A 21,061-nucleotide genomic window follows, 5' to 3' on the forward strand; every position below is an offset into this window, starting at 1 on the left:
TATCATTGTAGAATATATTAATGGTGGATATATTTATATATATATATATATATATATATATATATATATATATATATATATATATATATATATATGAGGAGAAAAATCTCTTCATATTCTAGTCTTGTTTCACATAAAAGTGTATGTTATAATAATAATAATAATAATAATAATAATAATAATAATAATAATAACAGGCAAATTAAGATACATTCAAATGGTCCAGTTTACTGAAACGAATAATTTTCCTTGACATCGTAGGCCTAAGACCTCAGCTGAGTCAGGGTTTATCATAATGATGGCTGTCAAAAATAAAATTTATACATGTACAACGTTTTTCTACCTGGACTGACTCCTTTACCTTTAATGGTTCTTTCATTTCAATTTTGTCATTTCTATTTGACTGTATCCCAAACCTTTGGCTTCTGTGGATTGGAGATTATTATTTTTCTGATCGGGCCTGTTTTAACTAGACCTATACACAAAGATCGTAAGTCTCAAAAAGACAGGCGAATAAAATTAGAATACGGATACTAAATATGCCGTCGCCATCTTCTTCTTCTTCTTCTTCAGTAATTTAAGTGTTCCCATTGGTCCTCGACATCGCTGTCAAAATTGGGGTTATTTTTCTGTTTTCGCCTCTTATTTCAGTGGACCAGTAACCCTAGTCCCACTTTTTCCCAATATCTACTATAAAATCATTTCATTAACCCTACTACAGACATTATTTTGGACATTGTTCTCTTAAGCCTAGAGGTGAAAGTACCTCGTCCTGTAGGGCCAATCCCTCTCATATTTAACGTGCAGAAATCATCGGTCTATACGCGTTGCTTATCAGGTGACATTTTAAGCTTCATTTCCAATCATTCGTTGTGCCGTTGCGTTCTTCTTCACGAAGATTCATACTGCTATTTATCTGCCCGTCCGCACTTTTTCTGTCCGCCCTCAGACCTTAAAAACTACCGAGGCTAGAGGGCTGCAAATTGGTATGTTGATCATCCACCTTTCAGTCATCAAACGTACCAAATTGCAGCCCTCTAGCCTCCTCAGTAGTTTTTATTTTTATTTAAGGTTAAAGTTAGCCGTAATGGTACATCTGGCAACGATATAGGATAGGCCACCAACGGGCCGAGGTTAAAGTTTCATGGGCCTCGGCTCATACAGCATTATACCGAGACCACCGAAAGATAGACCTGCTTCCGGTGGCCTTGATTATATGATGTACAGAAAACTTGATTGCGCCGAAGAAACTTCGGAGTATCTTTTACTTGGTTTTTTCATTTCTGCTGCAAATGTGGACTAGGTAAAGTTGTTGAGTTTTCCCACCATTATAACAATATTAGAGAGAGAGAGAGAGAGAGAGAGAGAGAGAGAAGAGAGTTGGACTTCAAAACTTAAATTTGGGATTTTCCTGAAAAAAAAAAAATTAGTTAGCCAAAGCTTTGTCATCTTCAACACGGAATCTCCTGATCCTGATAAGAAAATATTCAGCTCATATTATGGCGATGTCACTCCTATAGCTCGTATCGTGAAATTTGTGACATCTCTTACCACTCTAGTACTAAGTTTTGCAAATTAGACGATATTGGTAGCAAAACTGCAGTTGCATATATCCGTGCTAAGGTGATATCACCTTGAGAAAGTCCGTGGTACTAAAAGTTACACCATTTTGGCAAAATCAGTGATGGCTTTGGCGTCAAAACACTAAGAATAACATCCTATGATGTATTTGTTTGACCTTGCTTTGATATAAAAAAAATAGACCTCACTTCCTGGTTGTGCGTTTCATGAAACGGGAAATATGGGAAGTTTATATAGAAGATGAATTGACTCACATATATACTCTTTTGCATTTTGATTTGGGGCAAATGTAACATGAACTGGCTCCCTGAAGAATTTTCTGTATGTTAACTTTAACTTAGTTTTTCGTTATCTTTTTTTTTAAATCTGCTTTTATACTTTTTTCTTACTAACAACTTCAGAAGCCAAAATAATAGGCCTGCATCATTCAAATAATTTACATTCCACGATTTCGTGGCAATGCTTCCTCCTCCAGAAATTCACCTTTTCAATTTAAAATTAAAAAGTCGTTATTCCTTAGGCCGATCTGATTACAAAGTGCTGTATGACATGAATTTTCGGCAAAATTCCAGTGTTCTCTCGGAATTTATCGTAAATCTTCATTTTTGTGCACCGTTGGAAGCCCTCCTCTCAGCACTAATCTGGCTGGCTCCAATTGCGGTCTAGTTTTTTTTTATTTTTAATTTGCTATTCCGTGCCGTGATTGCTTTGGAGAAGACATTTCTTTCATTACTTCGATTTACGCTAGGACATATTTCCCACTCAATAAGAAGCCAATTGATCAACAATCTGGATGCACGTAACCGTATTCAGTAAGAGTCATTGATTGAGAATTATTCTGCCTTAATCATTAAACCCTACAGTAAATAATTTATCATAGTACTTTATTGATTGTCAGAGCACTCTAGCGTTGTCATGACGTGGTTAAGTATGAATAATATTAACATGGCCATAATATCTCCGTCTCGGGTAGGTTATTTTTCCCGAAAATTACTGATAATTGGCAATATTCAAAATCAAATTAGTATCCAGGAATGGTCAGCTAGTCCAACACTTAACTATACATTTCAGGACATCGGTAACTAATTCCTTGCCCGGAAAAACATATAAACGTCATATAATGATCAATACATTATGAATATGATGTTTTCTTTCAGTTTATCCCTTTCGGCTTGCAATATGTGTTCTTAGGTACAATCAGAGAAATGGATTAACATTATTATTGAAATTAAAAAAAGTAAGGTGGTGTTCAAACGTTCAGACCTATTCTCTATTCAAGTCTCAAACACACATACACACACACACACACACACACACACACACACACACACACACACACACACATATATATATATATATATACACACACACACACATATATATATATATATATATATATATATATATATATATATATATATATATATATGTATGTATGTATATTATATAATCGAAAGCGTCCGGTAATAACGGATTCTAAGCAGAACAGACGAAGAACGAGAACATTTATGGCTAAAACCGACGCATGAACAACGACGGAACTTTGATATATGGTAAAAAAGATACTTTATATATGTCAAAAGATCCTTCATATCCGTTAAAAAAGATCCTTTACTGCATATCCGTTAACTCTGAAGAAGCTAAACGCATGGGAGATTACTTAACGTCGAGCGGCGGATTGTTATGGTTGTATAAGGTGGCGCGACTTCTGCTTCACATATTTCCGAATATTTCCGTGTTATTTCCGAAACGTTTTAGAGATAAATTACTAGAGTATATAAAAAACAACCTGACTCTGTCTCAAAAACTGTCTTATTTCAAAACCCTTCGTATTGGTTTCTAAAAGAAACTTGTTACATCACAAGCTTTTGGCGGGAACAGGCTGCAGCTTGCCGAGTCCGCGAGCATTTTCGTGTACGATAATCACCAAACATGTACGACCGTATTAGTCCGACATGCAGGGGTTATTCCACCGCGAATTCCAGAAATAAACGAAATCCTATCGATCTCTTAAATAGATAAATCTTGGATTAAATTACGTTCTTTTTTGCTCGGAGAATCTAATAGAGGACGACTGCGCATGGGCATCGAAAAAAGACTGCTTTGCCAACCAAAGCATACTTGGGGGACACAACACCGTTTAATCTCAATGTCTTGAGAAAATGGTCTACTGTACGTCATATATGTGGAAAATAACATAAAATGATTCTGCATCAGTCACTCAGTATGAAACTTGTAGAATGGGATCACAAAACGGGATAAGCATATTTAGAAAAGGTGGACATGGTACTAGCGAACTGCCTTCGTTTTCATGTTTTATAAAATATTGAGGAAATGAAAGTGACTGTAATTATAAATGGTGAAGAAACAAGTCCACAGGTGAACCATAGCACATTTAAGAGGAAGTATCGGCGCTTTTACCTTAACGTTGTACCGATTTCTGTAACGGCTCGGTTGGACACATTACAAAAAAAAAAGGCACAATTTGAATAGGAGAATAGGGATGATACATAACCACTCTCAGGAATAAAGGTGTAAATCGTCGGGAAAATTGAACCTATATTTATTGTATTAGCACCACCAACAAAATTAGTGTTTAAACATTGAAAAAGACGCTGTACAGCAAAAATTAGACAACACAACATTAGCGTTGAACAACGCAACATACATAGATTAGGGCCAGTATGTTTGTGGGTGCCCGGGGCAAGATGCGTTAAGACGGCCTTGCTTACAAAGCATAACATATTTCAACCGCACAGAGACAGAACTAAGCCGAGAGGAAGAAGAAGAAGATGTGCAATGAATATTTGGCGTTTTAAACGCCAGAAGGAATACTGAAAGCGCTTTTGTTTTCTCCGATAATTGTTAAACTGCCAATCAAATTATCCAATATTGTTTTAAAAAGTATATATTACGGAAATGTTATCCAAGCTGAAAAAAGGGGCGTGAATGGAGAACTTACATATTAACGAAGCCTTATTGTCGACCTACAACGGCGTTACACAGTAGTGTCACCAGTTTTAAATTTTTATATATAAATGACAGTTAAAACAATCATAATCAATGGTGATATTTTCACATCTTTCCAGTGAATTCTTCTTGCATTATTGTCATTTACTCACATTTTTATTTATTTATCTATTAATTTGTTGATTTATTTTTTCTTGTTTGATAAGTGAGATCTCTTCTTTCTGTATTTAATTTTACTTCTTTCCAATGAACTCCACATTCTTCGGAAGTTTGAATGAATCATTATTATTAGTATATTCAGATGATCCCTGTTCATATGGAACAAGCCCACCAAATGGGCCACTGACTTGAAATTCAATTTAAGCTTCCGAAGAATATAGTGTTAGGAAGAAGTAAGAGGAGATAAATGAAAATGCAGAAAAGTGAGATCTCGCTTTTCGAAAAATAAAAAAGGAAATTATTAATTAATAAACAGATAAAAATGTATTAAAATGCAAGGAGAATTTCGAAGTCCATTGTGGGCTTGTTCCATATGAATAGGTTCATGATCTGAATAATAATAATAATATAATAATAATAATAGATTCACAATTTCGTGGAAAAGAATCTGTGTAATAAAAATCCGTTAGTACTGATGACGAACACCGTTCAAGTGTTCGGAAAGTGTTTTTATATTTTACATAGTAATTTATTTGCTATATAATTGTGGATTTTTATTACAAAAATAAAAATAATAATAATAACAGCGAATGCAAGCATGCTTCAGCGATATTGATTGATCATTAAACTTTCATGTCGCAGCAAGCACAAGAAGACTCGAATATACGACAATCCCGCTGACACCGGTAGTTAGCTCCCAAATAATAATAATAATAATAATAATAATAATAATAATAATAATAATAATAATAATAATAATAATAATAATAACAGAAGATGTTTCAGTGTTACCAATCTGTTGAACTTTCATGTCGCAGCAAGCACAAGAAGACTCGAATATACGACAACCCCGCTGACGCCGGTAGTTACCTCCCAAATAATAACAACGACAATAAAAAAACAACAACAATAACAGTAAAAGCAAGCATGCCTCAGCGACATTGATTGACCATCGACCTTTCGTGTCGCAGCAAGCACAAGAAGACTCGAATGTACGACAATTCCCCGTTCGAAAAGGTACGACATCCGACCGCCAATGTTTACAAGAGGAAGTCTGGGCGCCAACTTGAGAGTGGAGAGAGTCCCGAACCGCCCTCCATTCCGTGTGCCGCAACGACGAGGACCCTCTCCGGCGGATTTGCGGATTCCGAACACCCGTCTGCGGATTCCGACGGTGAGTGCGACCTCCGGCCTCCCGAGGGGGCGGAGATGTAGAGGCCGAAATGAAGCGTCTTTCGGCGGTATTTGTGATGGAGGGGCCTATGCTTACGCCGGAGCTCCCCTTCGGAGTTTGAATCGCGCCCTTGGGAGGGCTGGCCTGTGGCGGCGGGCTTGCGAGTCGGGCTGCCTTATTATTGGTGTCGTTGTCATCGTATTATCATCGGCAGAACCTTTTAAATACCTTATTTTTTTTTATTTTTAAGGACGGTCGTCAGTAGGCCTATGGCAGGCGGACGAGTCAGGCTGCCTTATTATTATTATTATTATTCTTATTTATCTTCCTTTTAAACTCTGCCTTATTACCGTGCATGTTTTATACCCATTTCCTTTATGAATAAGGAAATAGGCCTAATTCACGTGTATATTCTAGGCCTATATCCGCCAGTCGCCGATCGGGACATTTTTAGGCCTACTGCCTTTTCCGTATCTCTTATTTATGTCTCTTTTTATATTAATATGTTTATTTTAGACATTATAGACCTATTTTTAGACATTAATCCCCAAGGGGCTGGTGCCGAACGCTGCACCCGTATCCCTAGGCCTACTGCGCGTTAACTGGTAGGCCTATGGTAGTTGTCGAGCCGGGCCTACGTTAGCAGTCTTCAGTTAACTGGAAGGAGGGCTAGACTGGTATATATTTTATCGGGAATTTTCTGTGATAAATGGAAATTTATCATCTCTTTTAGGCCTAGTTTCAGGCCTATATGTGGCGAGTTTAACCAGACCCCTGGTTAACAGCCCTCCCAGGGCTGGCGATTAGGCCTATTTACGTGGCAGCTTACTGGGATCGACGGGCCCTACAGCTTATTGTGGGATCCGAACCACGTTATAGCGAGGAATGAATTTCTGTCGCCAGAAAGAAGTTCCTCTGATTCTTCATTGGCTGGCCGGAGATTCGAACGCGGGCCCAGCAGAGTGCTACCCGAGAACGGCACCCACCCGCCCGACGAGGAACTCCTGTGTGTGGTAAATGTTGGGTATTATATTTTATACCGGTCTGCAACCCATAGACGGGCAAACCTGCAGTGATGGGTAGTTGCAATCAAAATGCCCCCCCCCCCACCAACTTTCCATTCGCTGATTAATAGTTTCGGAGACACGATCGACAAATGTTGGAGGGTGACCGACGCATACGATAGAGCTGTATAACCTCGTTTTCTGTCACCGCCTTCCTCGCGTCGCTCGTTTTCTGTAACCCCTGTGGCTACCGCCTGCCAGATCGTCCGAGCTTGCCAAGAATCTTTGTAAAATCTCTCTGAAAGCGGAAATGTTTTGCCGAATATAACAACACCAGAAAATAATTAAACAAGAAAATAACAGGAAAAAATTTTTCTATGTTGGTTGGAGGCTTCCGAACGATCACCTTCGACTTTAATTTGAAAAAAGTCGAAAACTAAGCATTTCCGAAAACAGTAATCGTGTGAAACGTTAGGAGAGGGCTGCGTGAAGATGGCATTTCTTAATGTAATTTTATAACTAAACAGTATGGAAGATGTTGTAAAAGTTCGTTTCCGGTCTGAACTCCATGAGGGATGGTACTAAATGCGGCGAAACTGATTCATCCACAGTTTTGCCTTGTACAGCACTAGGCCCTGGTGTCAAATGTATTTTGCCGTGTTTAGTACCAGCCCCTAAGTGCATTTTGCAAAATTTGAAACTTAGAAGAAATCTTCAATTATTTACATATATTTTTTTTGTGATAAATATTAGTTTGCAAGAACCGTGCACAAGCGGTCCCCACTTAACGGCAATTCGGTTGTGTGGCGCTTGTTTAGCAACGAAAATCTGCAATTTTCTTTGCTGAAAATTGCCGATTTCCGTTTATTGGCACCGAAAATCGCCGATTTTCACTTATTGGTGCTGATACATACCTAACAGAGGTGTCGAATACCGAAAATTGGCGCTTTTCGGCACCAGTAAGCCCCTAAAATTGACGATTTTCAGTTAGCGATTTTCGGTTATCATCACACCCTCAGAATGGAATCCCAGCCAACAACTGGGGACTGCCTGTATGTAGGATATTTGTTTCATTTTTTATGAAGATTCGAAAGATAATAAAAATCGAGTAGGGATGTTTGGACCGGATACGAACATTATCCGAAAATGTTACAGTTTAAGCCAATGCATTACAGGTTAGAAAATTTGAGATATTTACACAGCAGAAGCTCAGCTTTGCACTGTGGTTAGTACCAGCTCATTTGGATGAAAGTAAAACTGCAAACAAAAGACGGTAAATTTCTCATCTCCAAATTTCTCAAATGATCTCTCCTTTTCCGCATTATGTGCACAATTTTCTTTAGGACATTCTCCGGTCAAAAAATTTGAGTTGTAAACGAAATTGCTGTGTGGCCGTCTCCTTGACACTTACCTTTTACTTGATGCCGTGTTTTAAGATTTAATTCCCGTGGGGCTGGCGCTGAACACAGCGAAGTTTTACCCCAAAATCTTGGCTGTCGCAAATGTTGTTGGTCTAAATCAGATATTTCCCTAATTTTTTTCAAGTTAATGATTATAAAGTAAACCCCCCCGTATTTGCGGTCTCACTATTCACGGAGTTCTCTGTGGAATGTATCTACCGGTTATTCGCGGTATTTTTCACCGAGAAACATTCACTAATTACTGTATTTTCATATTTTCATTACTGAATGTACTTTTTGTGATAAAACTGTTAAAATACTCAGGTATAAGCATTTTTAGAGTATTTTTTTTTTCTTTAAACTATCAAAATAGGCAGTTGTAAGTGTTTTCAGAGGGGTTTTAAGTATTCGCGGATTTTGGCTATTCGCGGGGCGTGCGGTGCGCATCCCCGCGAATACTGGGGGTTTACTGTACATATCTACAATTGGGCCTATTTAGATTATTCCTTTTAGGCCACTTGTATAAATATACTGTATGTATATTTCAGTGCCTTTCATTATTTTTCTTCATGCACTGTATTTATTTCAGTGCCTTTCATTATTTATTTTTTTTTTTCTCCAGTCTGGAATTTCTGTTTCCATGAATCTCCCCCTCCCCCCCAGGGGATTTTCCAGGTATACTGAATTTTTATTTTTTATCTTTTGCCAGTGTTATTTATTGATGAAAACATTCCATTTATAGCTGTTAAATTTTGTTTTTTATCTTTTGCTAGTTTTTTTTATACTAAAAAAATTATCATGCAAGCACCATCTGGTGGCTGTGATTTACATGTACAAAGTAAATGTAAAATATCAGTAAGACAAATAGAATGGGCTATTTGAATCCTTTTACTTATCGATGAGAGAGAGAGCGAGATTCCACTGGATTCGTTTTTCCGATGTATATTTTTTTTTTACTTATAATGACCTTGAATTTATTCTTGAAAGCAATGTTCTCAGCCTTCAAAGCACCATACACTCCTCTCTCTCTCTCTCTCTCTCTCTCTCTCTCTCTCTCTCTCTCTCTCTCTGTGTATATCAAAGCAATTATGGAAATTGTTATGCCAGGCTTGTGGTTATGCTATATTTGTCCTCACTTTCCCCCTTTGAAAGGTCCTAATAATCTATTTTATTTTTTACAGTTAAGATGCCTGTAACTGACTTCAAAGAAAATGCAGGTATGTTGATATCTTCATTAATTAAAAGTATAGTAAGTGAAAAAAAAAAAAGGAATGATAAAGGGTTACAGTAATGCCTACAGTGCGGTGCACTGTAGGCATTACTTGAGGTTCTTTGCAGCATCCCCTCGGCCCCTAGCTGCAACCCCTTTCATTCCTTTTACTGTACCTCTGTTAGTATTCTCGTTTTTCCATCATACTTTCCTTGTTTCAAAGTGCAACTGCGAGGTTATAATCCTGTTACACTTTTCAAACATTTTGACTTATCAATTTCCCTTTCAGTGCTGAATGACCTCGTAGGTCCCAGCGCTTGACCTTTGGCCAAAATTCTGTACTCCCTTAAAGATTGGGCATAAGTAATTGAAAGAAAGCGCTCAGGACCAAAGTCTGTGGTGCAAGGGAGGTGTGGTACATTTGGGAGATTTGTGTTTGGGAGATTTGTGCAAACTCCGTAAGCAGTAGTGTTGGGAGGAGTCGTAGTGGTACTGTAGTAGTAACAGATGAGGGAAATCTTAATTGGGTGAGGAACTGTAGCTTCAAAACAAACATCTACACACCCTCCTCTCCTTTATTCACATTCTGTTAACAATGTTTTGGACAGCTGCCCTTATTCACTGTGCTAACATTTCGGACAACTGTCCTTATTCACTGTACTAACATTTTGGGCAACTGCCCTTATTCACTGTGCTAACATTTCGGACAACTGTCCTTATTCACTGTGCTAACATTTCGGACAACTGCCCTTATTCACTGTGCTAACATTTCGGACAACTGTCCTTATTCACTGTGCTAACATTTCGGACAACTGTCTTATTCATCAAAACAATACACAGTCCTGACAACTGTCCTTATCAAAACAATAAACATTCCTGACAACTGTCCTTATTCAAACAATAAACAGTCCTGACAACTTTCGGACAACTGTCCTTATTCAAAACAATAAACACATTCCTGACAACTGTCCTTATCACAATACTAACAGTCCTGACAACTGTCATTATCAAAACTGTCAACTTATTCAAAACAATAAACACAGTCCTGACAACTGTCATTATCAAAACAATGCTGACATTCCTGACAACTGTCATTATCAATTCAATAAACTGACATTTTGGACAACTGTCCTTATTCACAATGCTGACAGTCCTGACAACTGTCATTATCAAAACAATAAACACAGTCCTGACAACTGTCCTTATCAAAACAATACTAACAGTTTCTGACAACTGGCATTATCAAAACAATACTAACATTTCTGACAACTGTTCTTATTCACAATTTGACATTCCTGACAACTGTCCTTATTCACTGTGCTGACATTTTGACAGTCCTGTCATTATTAAACAATAAACACAGTCCTGACAACTGTCCTTATTCACAATGCTGACAGTTTTGACAACTGTCATTATTCAAAACAATAAACACAGTCCTGACAACTGTCCTTATTCAAAACAATAACATTTCCTGACAACTGTCCTTATTCAAAACAATATTCTAACATTTTGGACAACTGTCCTTATTCAAACAATGACATTTCCTGACAACTGTCCTTATCAAAACTGACATTTTGACAACTGTCCTTATCAAAACAATGTGCAGTGACATTTCGGACAACTGTCCTTATTCACAATGTTCACATTTTGACAACTGTCCTTATTCAAAACAATCTGACATTTTGGACAACTGTCCTTATTCACTGTTCTGACATTTTGGACAACTGTCCTTATTCACTGTTCTGACATTTCGGACAACTGTCCTTATTCACTTTGGTAACATTTTGGACAACTGTCCTTATTCACTGTGTCTGTACTGTACAAAATGGATTTTATTTATTTATTTATTTTTTTTTTTGGCACTTGAAAACTGAGAGGTGAACTGTTGAGCCTAATTCAAGTATTACTTTTTGCCTCTTGTAGAGATTACCACCCTGGAAGATGACAGACAATCCATGTCCAGTGGATCCTTGTCGCCCAGTCGTCCAGCAACTGCTAGCCCCAGCCATCCGGAGGACGCTCACGGCTTATCTCGTGGCCAGACTCCTGAAGCTTCGGAAGGAGGTAAGATGTCCCTGTCCCCGTTTTCATTAGGTTGTGCTGGGCCACCTATTCAAAATCTTCGGGGAGTTGCCCCGGTAGCATTTTCCCCGAGACGTAACCGAGCACCGGGACCTCTCCCCAAAAAAAGTGGGACGACATATCTTGAAAACTAACCACAGAATTTTCTTGAAAATAATCGTTACATTTCCCACACCCACATTAGTTTAGAGGCATTAATCTAACCTAACTTAACCCAACCCAACCTAACCTAATGTAACGTAACCCTAACCTAGGGGCATGGCAGAAAAACCAGGGCTGGTGCGATACTAGCATACATCTCAGGAATTTGTAGAAGCACTGTAGGCATTACTCGAGGTTCTTTTCAGAGTCCCTTCCCAAGACCCTAGCTACAACCCCTTTCATTCCTTTACTGAACCTCTCTTTATATTCTTTTTCCATATTACTTTCCTCAACCCTCTCCTAATGATTCGTAGTGCAACTGGGAGGTTTTCCTCCTGTTACACCTTTCAGACCCCTCTACCCTCAATTTCTGTTTCAGCGCTGAATGACCTCAAAGGTTGCAGTGCTCGGCCTTTTGCCTCAGTTCTCTATTCCATATTCCAGCCTTTCAGAATCTTTCCCATTATAGTAACGTAAGGAAGGTGCTGTTAATCTTTTGGTGAAAGTCAAAGTCTTTCTTGTTGAACTGTACGTACTCCGTCAATTCAACATTTTTCTGACACTTGAAATTTCCTCTTATTGGTCCAGGTATCTGATATTTTTTTCGTCAGAACCACATCTCTTTTCTAATTGTTTCCTCGTTTCTTGTACATTTATTGCCTGCCATTTTGTTTTTATAATAATAATCATGAGCCACTGACTTGATGGCACTTTGTTAATTTTTGGAAGGTAAACAAACAGCTGTGTTGTACAGTGCAATATTATAATGTTTGACTTTCCTTTGCACTTTTTCCCAACTTTTTCCTGCACTCCTTATTATCCATGCTAATTGATAAACATCGCCAAGAATTTTATCTGTGTAGAGGCTGTCATAACTGTCAAATCACTTACTACTGAAATTAAGTCTCTATTCCTTAGTCTGCACAAGTTCCAGAACCATTATCTTAACTATCTCGTGTAAATTTTAAGCACTGATTAATTGCAAATGACGTCAGCGTGCCTAAATGTAATCCTGATTTTCTGCCGTCCTAATGTGCTTCACTCTTTTCTGCCAAAGAAACGCCATTTATTTGGCCAGTTCCAGGACAGATAAGGAAACCCAGTCTCAATTGTGTGTATGATTTATATGTAATGATATTTTCAAGATAACTTCTATTTCTGTCGTCAGCCTCTTTCTCATCGACTTCCATGCATTCTCTTACAGAAAACAGCAACGCCAAATGGGAAACACAAAACCACGTACTTACGTCGGAGATTGAAGCTGAAGAACAAAAAATGGCGGAGGAGAATTTAGCAGAGGAAGCGAGGATTTACAAAGAAATGGAAGAACAACGGGAAGCGGAAAAGGAACTCAAAGAGAAAAGGTATTGTCATTTCCCTTTATTAAGAGACCAAGACTGGTACAGCCGCGCTTACCAAGCAGTGATGATAACCGTATCGAAGGCTGCTCAGGTAATTTAGGGAAAGAGGAAAAAAGTAATATAAGTTCAGCTATATTTCAGTGCAGTTTTCACGTATGTTAGATGGCCGACAGCCCGTGTTTATATCGACTTAAATTTCAGTCTCAGAGATGCCGCATTGGTTTCATCAAGTGCACAATTTATGTTTGTATAGACTTCAGTTGAGGTTTGAAGGTGCCACATTGGTTTAAAGTTTCTCACCTGTTGGTTTTGAACCCCATTTGTTTTCATGAAAATCGGAGCACCTCACACGGGAAGTTAGTGTCTTACTCCTGAAAATATGGTTTTCTTTATTTTTTTCTTAATTCTAGGTACAAGAGGTTGATGCATCTTCTCAATAAATCAGAGTTCTACAGCCAGTTTCTCCTGAAGCAAATAGAGGCACAGGATGCAGAAAATAAGAAGCAAAGGTAAAGTTCTGTTTTGAATTGATGTGAAGTTTGAACAGAACTGAGTAAAATAAAGCTGCTATACAGGCAGTCCCCGGTTTGGTGCTGACAGTCACCGATCTCTGCCGATCGGCGCCGGTGATCGGGTGTTGGTGCCATTACATATCTAACAGAGGCGAAGATTTTCGCTCAATTTCACGCCGTCGGAACGGAACCCCCACCGATAGCCGGGGACTGCCTGCATATGTAGTATTTGAAATTTTATTATGTGGAGTCTTGTACAGCTATGTCAAGAAGCTTCAGTGGGCCAACTGAAATACAGTACAATGTATATTGGTTGAGATTTTCAAAGTGTTGCCCAAGTAAATGAGTTTAGATTGGAAGTTGCTATGCCAGTACTATTAAGCTTGTTTGGAAGTCCGTAAAATATTTGATACACAGTATAAGTAGATACATGTTAAATCTGTGTGCTCTTCATGTCAGAATTTTGGTTTCTTCCATTTTTCAGAGGGAAACAAAGAGGTCGTAAGCCCAAACAGGAGTCCCAGTCTGAAGGTGAATGTTTGTAACTGCAATTTGATTATAAAGTTACGCTTAAGATCTGACATTTGATTGCCTTGTTCTTTAGAAAATGTGGCCAATTTTTCAGTTATTTTTAAGAGTAATTTAATAAAAAAAATTTCATTTGAAAGTAGGAATTCCATAAGAGCACTTGTCACAGCACCAAGCTAAGAATATATCATTACGATTTTTTAGAGAATTCTTGTGACCAGCGGTTCAAGAGTATTGTGGTAAAATTGTGGAAAGGTTACGCATGAGTTTCCTCCCAGTGACTTGTCATTGTGTGTATTTTGATGGCAGGTGATAACAGTTCCCAAGAATCAACTGGAAGCAAGCGGGGAAGGAAGCGCAAATCAACTTTGGGGACTCCTGCATCCAAACGCCAGAAACCAGATGGGAAATACAAAATTAGTGATGTTATAGACACAGATGTAAGTATGCTTCATTTTGGCAAGTTTTTTATGTACGTTGATGTATGTTGTGACACAACTTGGAGAGTTGCATTTGCAGTCGGGTACAGACACCAGCCTACTAGAACGAGTTACGTTCAGGACAGCCATTTGTATGTTGAATTGTTTGTAAATTGGTTATCACGCTTATTCAAGTACAGTATGATATGAAGTCAATGCTGTATGTTTTTTCATCCCACACAATACACTGTACGTACAGTAGTGTATTTTATGGAATAGGCGCACACAACAAAATTTTGAACTTATGGGTGGCGAAGGGGAGCACTCTGAACACAGTTTTAATTTGCGATCCTGTTTGTTCGTATCTGAATGTTCGTAAGTAGGGTGGTGTCTGTATATGTTGTGACACTCAGCTTGGAGAAATATGTTTGGAATCAGTTATTATAAAGTGGCTTGATAGCAGTGAGTCTCATTTTAGTGCTCATAGGGCCTGTCTAAAAGGAACAGATGAAAAGTAATTGATTCAAGCGCAGTGCAGCTATGGCTGAAGAGATACTGCAAAAAAAAAAAAAAAAATCTTAGTACAGTTAGAAAGGCTCACAACTGTAGCAGGTTATTTATGGGTGTTATAGGTTTTGATTTTAATTTGCAGCTTTTAAACTTTAGGTTTGATATTGAGGTTCTCTGAAAATGTGTTGAGGGGTCAGGTGTGGGTTCCAGAGCATATTTTAGGAATTTCTTGGCGTCAAGTGACAGCTGTCATTTTTGCCGTAATGAAGTTTAACCAGCAGTAAAAGTAATTCTGATTCATTGTTATCATTCACATCAAATTCCAGTGTCCTTGTTTCCCTGAGTTTAGTCCACAGTTTCTCAACTTGGTCACGCAAATAACTGTAAACACTGCTCTGTGAAAACTGCTTGAGATGTTCTTCAGATGCCGTATTCTTATTTTCATTTGTGTGAAGACTGTGAAGGAAAACACAGCTGCGAAGGATGAGTCCCCAGAAGATATTGAACGAGCCGAGCAACCCAGACTGTTCATCAATGGCACCATGAGATCATACCAGCTGGATGGATTTTCTTGGCTGACAGTAAGTGACACACGCTACTTCTCCTGTAATGTTAACTCTGGTGGCTTAGCGAGTGTAATTTGTTGATGAAAAGAGGGTCTTGATTTCTCTCGGTGATGGAATTGTCAGTGTACTTTAATACTGTTGTTTTGCTTTGTGTGTTTGCGGTAGTAGTTGGCAATTCATTTTATGTGATTGTAAGCTCGTGATTGCAACAGAAGTCAAGTCGAGTCGGTAGTTTCCTTGCTGGAGACAGTCACCAGGAATCGGCATTAACATCTAAGCATCAGACGTGTCGTCACTTTTTCCTCACGCGGTGCCAGAATCCTTCTCTGGTTTAGGTTGTTATTTAATCACCTTTTCCGTTATTTTCACGGTTATAAAACATTAGGAAAGCAAGGGGAAATAACTATATTTTTGGTGAGCTCCATCCATAACAAATACTCTATTTACGGTGTGACCCATCCATAACAAATTCAAGTTTTCTTTTGATACGTCTGGTAAATTTTTTTTTTTCAAATTTTCCATCCCTGTAGGGCCATCAGTGCACTTTAAACTGTGCACTGTAGGCATTTACTTCAGGTTATTTGCAGCATCCCTTCGGCCCCTAGCTGCAGCCCCTTTCATTCCTTTTACTGTACATCCATTCATATTCTCCTTTTGCTATCTTACTTTCCACCCTCTCCTAACAATTGATTCATAGTGCAACAGCCAGGTTTTCCTCCTCTTACGCCTTTGAAACCTTTTTACTGAATGACCACATAGGCCCCAGTGCTTGGCCTGTGGCCTAAATTCTGTGTTGTCTAAAATTTTCCACAGATGTATTTTACTGTAGAATTAGTTCAAGGTGATTCGACTTAGGGGCTGACTGTTTATACGAAAGGCAGCTGTATTTTGATTCCTAAAAAACGTCAGTTCAATGAGGAATGGGATAGTTAGAAAACGTGATAACATTCCAGACATTATAATTCTGAATACACAGGCACAGAAAAGCTTTCAAGAATTCATGACATTTCCAATTTTCCCAGTCAGACTGATTCAAGTTACAAAAAATGAACTGAAACAGGAAGATTATACAATTATAAATTAGAAATGCAGTGGACCCCCGCCTACTTGAGGTTCCGGATTTGTTTGTGGATTTTTCCTGTGGAATGTATATCCACATTGTGTGGAAAATTTGCCTACTAATTACAGTATTTTCATATTTTCGTGACTAAATGCATTTTTTTGTGATAAAACTCAAAATACTCTGGTATAAGTGTTTTTAGAGGGTTTTTTTGGTGCTTGAACTATCAAAATAACCAGTTATAAGTGCTTTTAGATGGGTGTCAAGTGTTCGTGGATTTTAGCTATTCATGGGGGGGTTGTGCGGTTCTTCGTTGGACGAGCCGGTAGAGTTCTCGGCTAGCACTCTGCTAGGCCCGAGTTCAAGTCTCCGGCCTGCCAATGAAGAATTAGAGGAATTTATTTCTGGCGATAGAAATTCATTTCGCAGTATAATGTGGTTCGGATTCCACAATAAGCTGTAGGTCCCGTTGCTAGGTAACCAATTGGGTCTTAGCCATGTAAAATAAGTCTAATCCTTGAAAAATGCTTATAACTGCCTGTTGTAAGAGTTCAAACACCAAATGCATACCTTAATATACCTTAAACTATCATCGAAAACACTTTAATATCATTTCAAAGTCATCTTACAACATTACCCTAAAAAATATATGGCTTACAGCTAAGTGTGAAACTATTCAAGTTACCCTATGTCCAAGAATATCCATTTTCTTGCACAGGATTGAAGCAGTCCCGTTTTCTTTTTATAGTACTGTACGCAGGGGAGACACTGGGAATTCACGAGTAGAGTTAAATACTGTGCAGTACCTAAATATTTAGTGTGCATTAAAAAGATATATATTTTAAAAATATTTTGCTGTTTATGTTGACATTTGGAAATTAGTAAATAATTTTGTAATCGTGAAAAATTTATTTAGTCACGAATATAACGTGAAAATACAGTAATCAGTGAGTATTTCTCGACGGAAAAATCCCCACATTACCAAATTTTTTTGCGAATAATTCGGGGATGAGTTCCACAGAAACATCCGCGAATAGGTGGAATCACGGATCTTGAACCATGAATAGATGGGGGTCGACAATAGTTCATTGTGACTTCTGGGTGCCCTCTTTATGCACTGGTATGTGCAGATAGGGCAATATAGAGAGAGTGTGGGGATGTTGATAATATTTGCTACGGTTAGGCTGCTGTGAGCAATAAAAAGTTTTAATTATTGAAGCGATGTACATTATATTTTATGGTTTATGTAAGGTAGAGTTACTGACAATTTGGAGGAGGAGAGAGTCAAGAGTAAATGTGAACGAGAGTAGGGGTATGAGGGTAAATAACTAGGAAGATGAGATGAATGTTAATATGCAGGTGGAAGAAAGGAAATTGCAAATTCTTGAAGGTGTTTTTGGGGGAGAAGTGAATTGGCAAACTTTTTATAGGTCCACGTCAGTAGTAGAGATCTCAAGATTTACAGAATTAACATTAACAAGAATATTCCTCTTATTGAATGAAAGTGCAATCACTTTGAAGGTAGGATCATACCTCAATCTCCCTTCCATATGGATAATGGATAATTTTAGAGTTTAAATTTAATTTGGCAGTAGTAACCAGAGATATACCTCATGTACTTGAATTTAATTTAGCAGTAGTGACCGGAGACATACCTCGTGTACTTGAAAGTTCCCCATTTTCATGATATTTATGTGGTATTATTTTCAGATTCTCTATGAAAATGGTGTCAATGGCATTCTTGGTGACGAAATGGGTCTTGGAAAGACCATCCAGTGCATAGCTCTAATATGCCATCTCGTAGAGAAAGGTGTGCAAGGACCGTTCCTCATTGTCGGACCCCTGTCGACCCTACCAAACTGGATGTCGGAATTTAAGAGATTCGCACCTGTGGTAAAAATTGATCTTTTACAGAGTATCATTTGCCGATAGTGGATATGGATATAGGCCTCTTTAATCAGGACTGGTCATGAATTTTAATGACGGAATTCAGAGGCATGGTTTTGAAGCGTACGTTTTTGTGTCTTTTAGGTCCCTGTGGTGCTATATCATGGCAAAGACACAGACCGTCTTGAGAAACTAAAAGAAATAAACAAAAAATCTCCTGTGGAAGGTACCCCACACAGCGTTCATCCCGTTGTTGTGACTTCGTATGAGGTGAGTGATTTGTATTTTGCTTTGGCTTTGGTCCTTTGATTGTAATGCACCGTAGGGGGTTACTGGTGTCGGTGCACCTCATGCAGTGCACTGCAGGCATTACTTGAGGGTTTTGCAGCATCCCTTTGGCCCCTAGCTGCAACCCCTTACGTTCCTTTTGCTGTACCTGTGTTCGTACTCGTTCTTCCATCTTACTCTCCTCTCTCTCCTGACAGTTGATTTGTAGTGCAGTTGCAGTTTCCCTCCTGTTACGCTTTTCACACCTTTTACTGTCACTTTCCATTTCAGTGCTGAATGACCTCATAGGTCCCAGCACATATAGTGAATTATTTTCAAATTTAAAACCCTAAAAAACACTTAGAACTGCCCTTAGTTTAAACACAAGAAAACCCTGTAAAAATGCTTATGACCTTATTTTTAGTTTTATTACAAAAGTGCTTTTATTCATGAAATTTATGAAAATACAGCAATTAGTGAATATTTACAGTGAAAAATACCCATGGGCGAATTTTTCCTTGAATAATGGGTAGATACTGAAACCATAAATGTTGGTTCTCGTGACAGCTTTCAATGTTCTGTTCTTTAATTCTAATGTGAGTGAAAAGGGACAAACCTACATTTGAATGCCAGTTTCCCAGAAGGGTACAAAACTGTGAACAATAGAAAATTGTGCTTAGTGTTGTATACGAACTGGTCCATTTGAAAAATATTTTGTTTCCTTTGGTCTCTTCCAACCTAGGTGACCAAAAACGTGCGTTCTCTGATTTCCACCCATTTCTTAAGTACATTTTTTAGGCCATCCCAATGAGGATCGAAAACCTGGTTTAAGGAAATTACCCATTAATGAAAATTATATTATCTCTATTTAATTGAAATAGTGTGCCTTTCCTATTTCTGTTTGATAGCCACTGGGATAAACATGTATTGTTTGTGAAGAATTTTCATAGATGATTATTTTAATAAGTCAAGCAACCACTGAATTATTGCACACTGCAAAGCTATTTATTGCATATGGTGGGTCCCCTGACTATGATATTTTACAAGTCAGTACCAGTTGTCAGATTTAGGGTCATTTACAAAGGGAAATATCAAAATAACCGTAATCTACTATACTTTCTAATGTACTGAAGAACATTTATATTGAAAGGATATCATTCTGAAGTTTGAAGGAAGTGAACCTTGAATTGAAACTAAGTATCCTTTCTCCCATGATAAAATTCGATTTTTATAATGCAAAAGTGAGAAATAAAAAGAAAAATTAACCATCAGAAGTTATCCTCCATTTACAGATCACAAGGCTGTGAATTCATATTTAAATTTGAAAATTTTTGCCAGTTTCAGGAGAACCTGAAATGGTTAAGAACTTTCAGTGTCCATAGCAAGCTTTATTTTGATCTTCATCCTGTCAGGCGATCGAGAAATTCTGCACTAAATTCTCGGTTTTTTGTATGATAAAATTGGCCGTTGTTTGAAAATTGCCAGCCCCATGAGAGTTTGGAATTTTACTCTGGTCAGGTTAAACTACCTAAGAACTGTAAATTATTTTCAAGTAGCTTTTGCTTCATACAAGCACCGTATTTATTTATGCTTATGTTTTTACTGGAACTACTATTCCATCCATACTGATTGGTTCTATGACAGCTTTAGTTTTCCAAGGTTTTTATTAATACAGTGTTCTGGTGTTGCCCCAAATGGCATTTTGTTTTATTACCTGGAAATGTGTCACAGGTTCCTCTTTTCAACAGTGTATTGTATCTCTTGGTATAATGATAATGTTGGTTGTATGGTAATATTGTGATGTATAGTTCATACAAAAGTGAGAAATTCCCAGAAAAAAGATTTGCTGAATATGTGTTCCACACATTTAAGTACTGTTCATCTCTCTCATTTTGTTTTAATCTAGGAGAAATTCACCAGATAAATTAGTAATAGTATTACATTTATGTTAGCAGATTCGAAGGCATATGTGAGTGACTAGTTTTTATTAATACAGCGTTCTTGTTAGTATTTTATTATGGTAGGTTTAATGTTCCATTATTTCTGTGGATCTTACCTGACATTCATACAGCTATTAAGTTTTTGAGCCTTTGGCTGTAAAAAAAAAAAAAATGAAGGGTTATACTGGGTTCTCATGACAGAGTGACTTAGTTATCTGCCCCCAGTTTGTTTACATGCTAACTTATGAGCTTTGGGTGCCTCAAAAACTTACATTCCGTAGGCATTGCTT

General features: G+C 37.9%; 1 protein-coding gene across 3 annotated transcripts in view; it reads left to right on the top strand.

Annotated features, from left to right (window-relative positions):
- Positions 1-5,579: 5,579 nt before the first annotated feature.
- The window catches only part of LOC136840339 (lymphocyte-specific helicase-like), a 36,173-nt gene continuing 20,691 nt past the window's right edge, over positions 5,580-21,061 (top strand). Inside the window, exons 1-11 of one of the 3 annotated variants that reach the window (XM_067107037.1) lie at positions 5,762-5,884; positions 8,911-8,963; positions 9,470-9,505; positions 11,422-11,562; positions 12,926-13,085; positions 13,493-13,591; positions 14,079-14,125; positions 14,432-14,562; positions 15,507-15,632; positions 18,388-18,570; positions 18,709-18,834. In XM_067107037.1, the coding sequence (XP_066963138.1) occupies positions 9,475-9,505; positions 11,422-11,562; positions 12,926-13,085; positions 13,493-13,591; positions 14,079-14,125; positions 14,432-14,562; positions 15,507-15,632; positions 18,388-18,570; positions 18,709-18,834 (1,044 nt within the window). In that variant the 5' untranslated portion in view covers positions 5,762-5,884; positions 8,911-8,963; positions 9,470-9,474. Of the gene's footprint in view, positions 5,885-5,935; positions 6,095-8,910; positions 8,964-9,469; positions 9,506-11,421; positions 11,563-12,925; positions 13,086-13,492; positions 13,592-14,078; positions 14,126-14,431; positions 14,563-15,506; positions 15,633-18,387; positions 18,571-18,708; positions 18,835-21,061 lie in introns of those variants that run through there. The other 2 variants (XM_067107036.1, XM_067107038.1) reach the window with 2 other exon arrangements.

The sequence above is a fragment of the Macrobrachium rosenbergii genome, chromosome 7 (assembly GCF_040412425.1).
Source record: "Macrobrachium rosenbergii isolate ZJJX-2024 chromosome 7, ASM4041242v1, whole genome shotgun sequence".
Taxonomy (NCBI): domain Eukaryota; kingdom Metazoa; phylum Arthropoda; class Malacostraca; order Decapoda; family Palaemonidae; genus Macrobrachium; species Macrobrachium rosenbergii.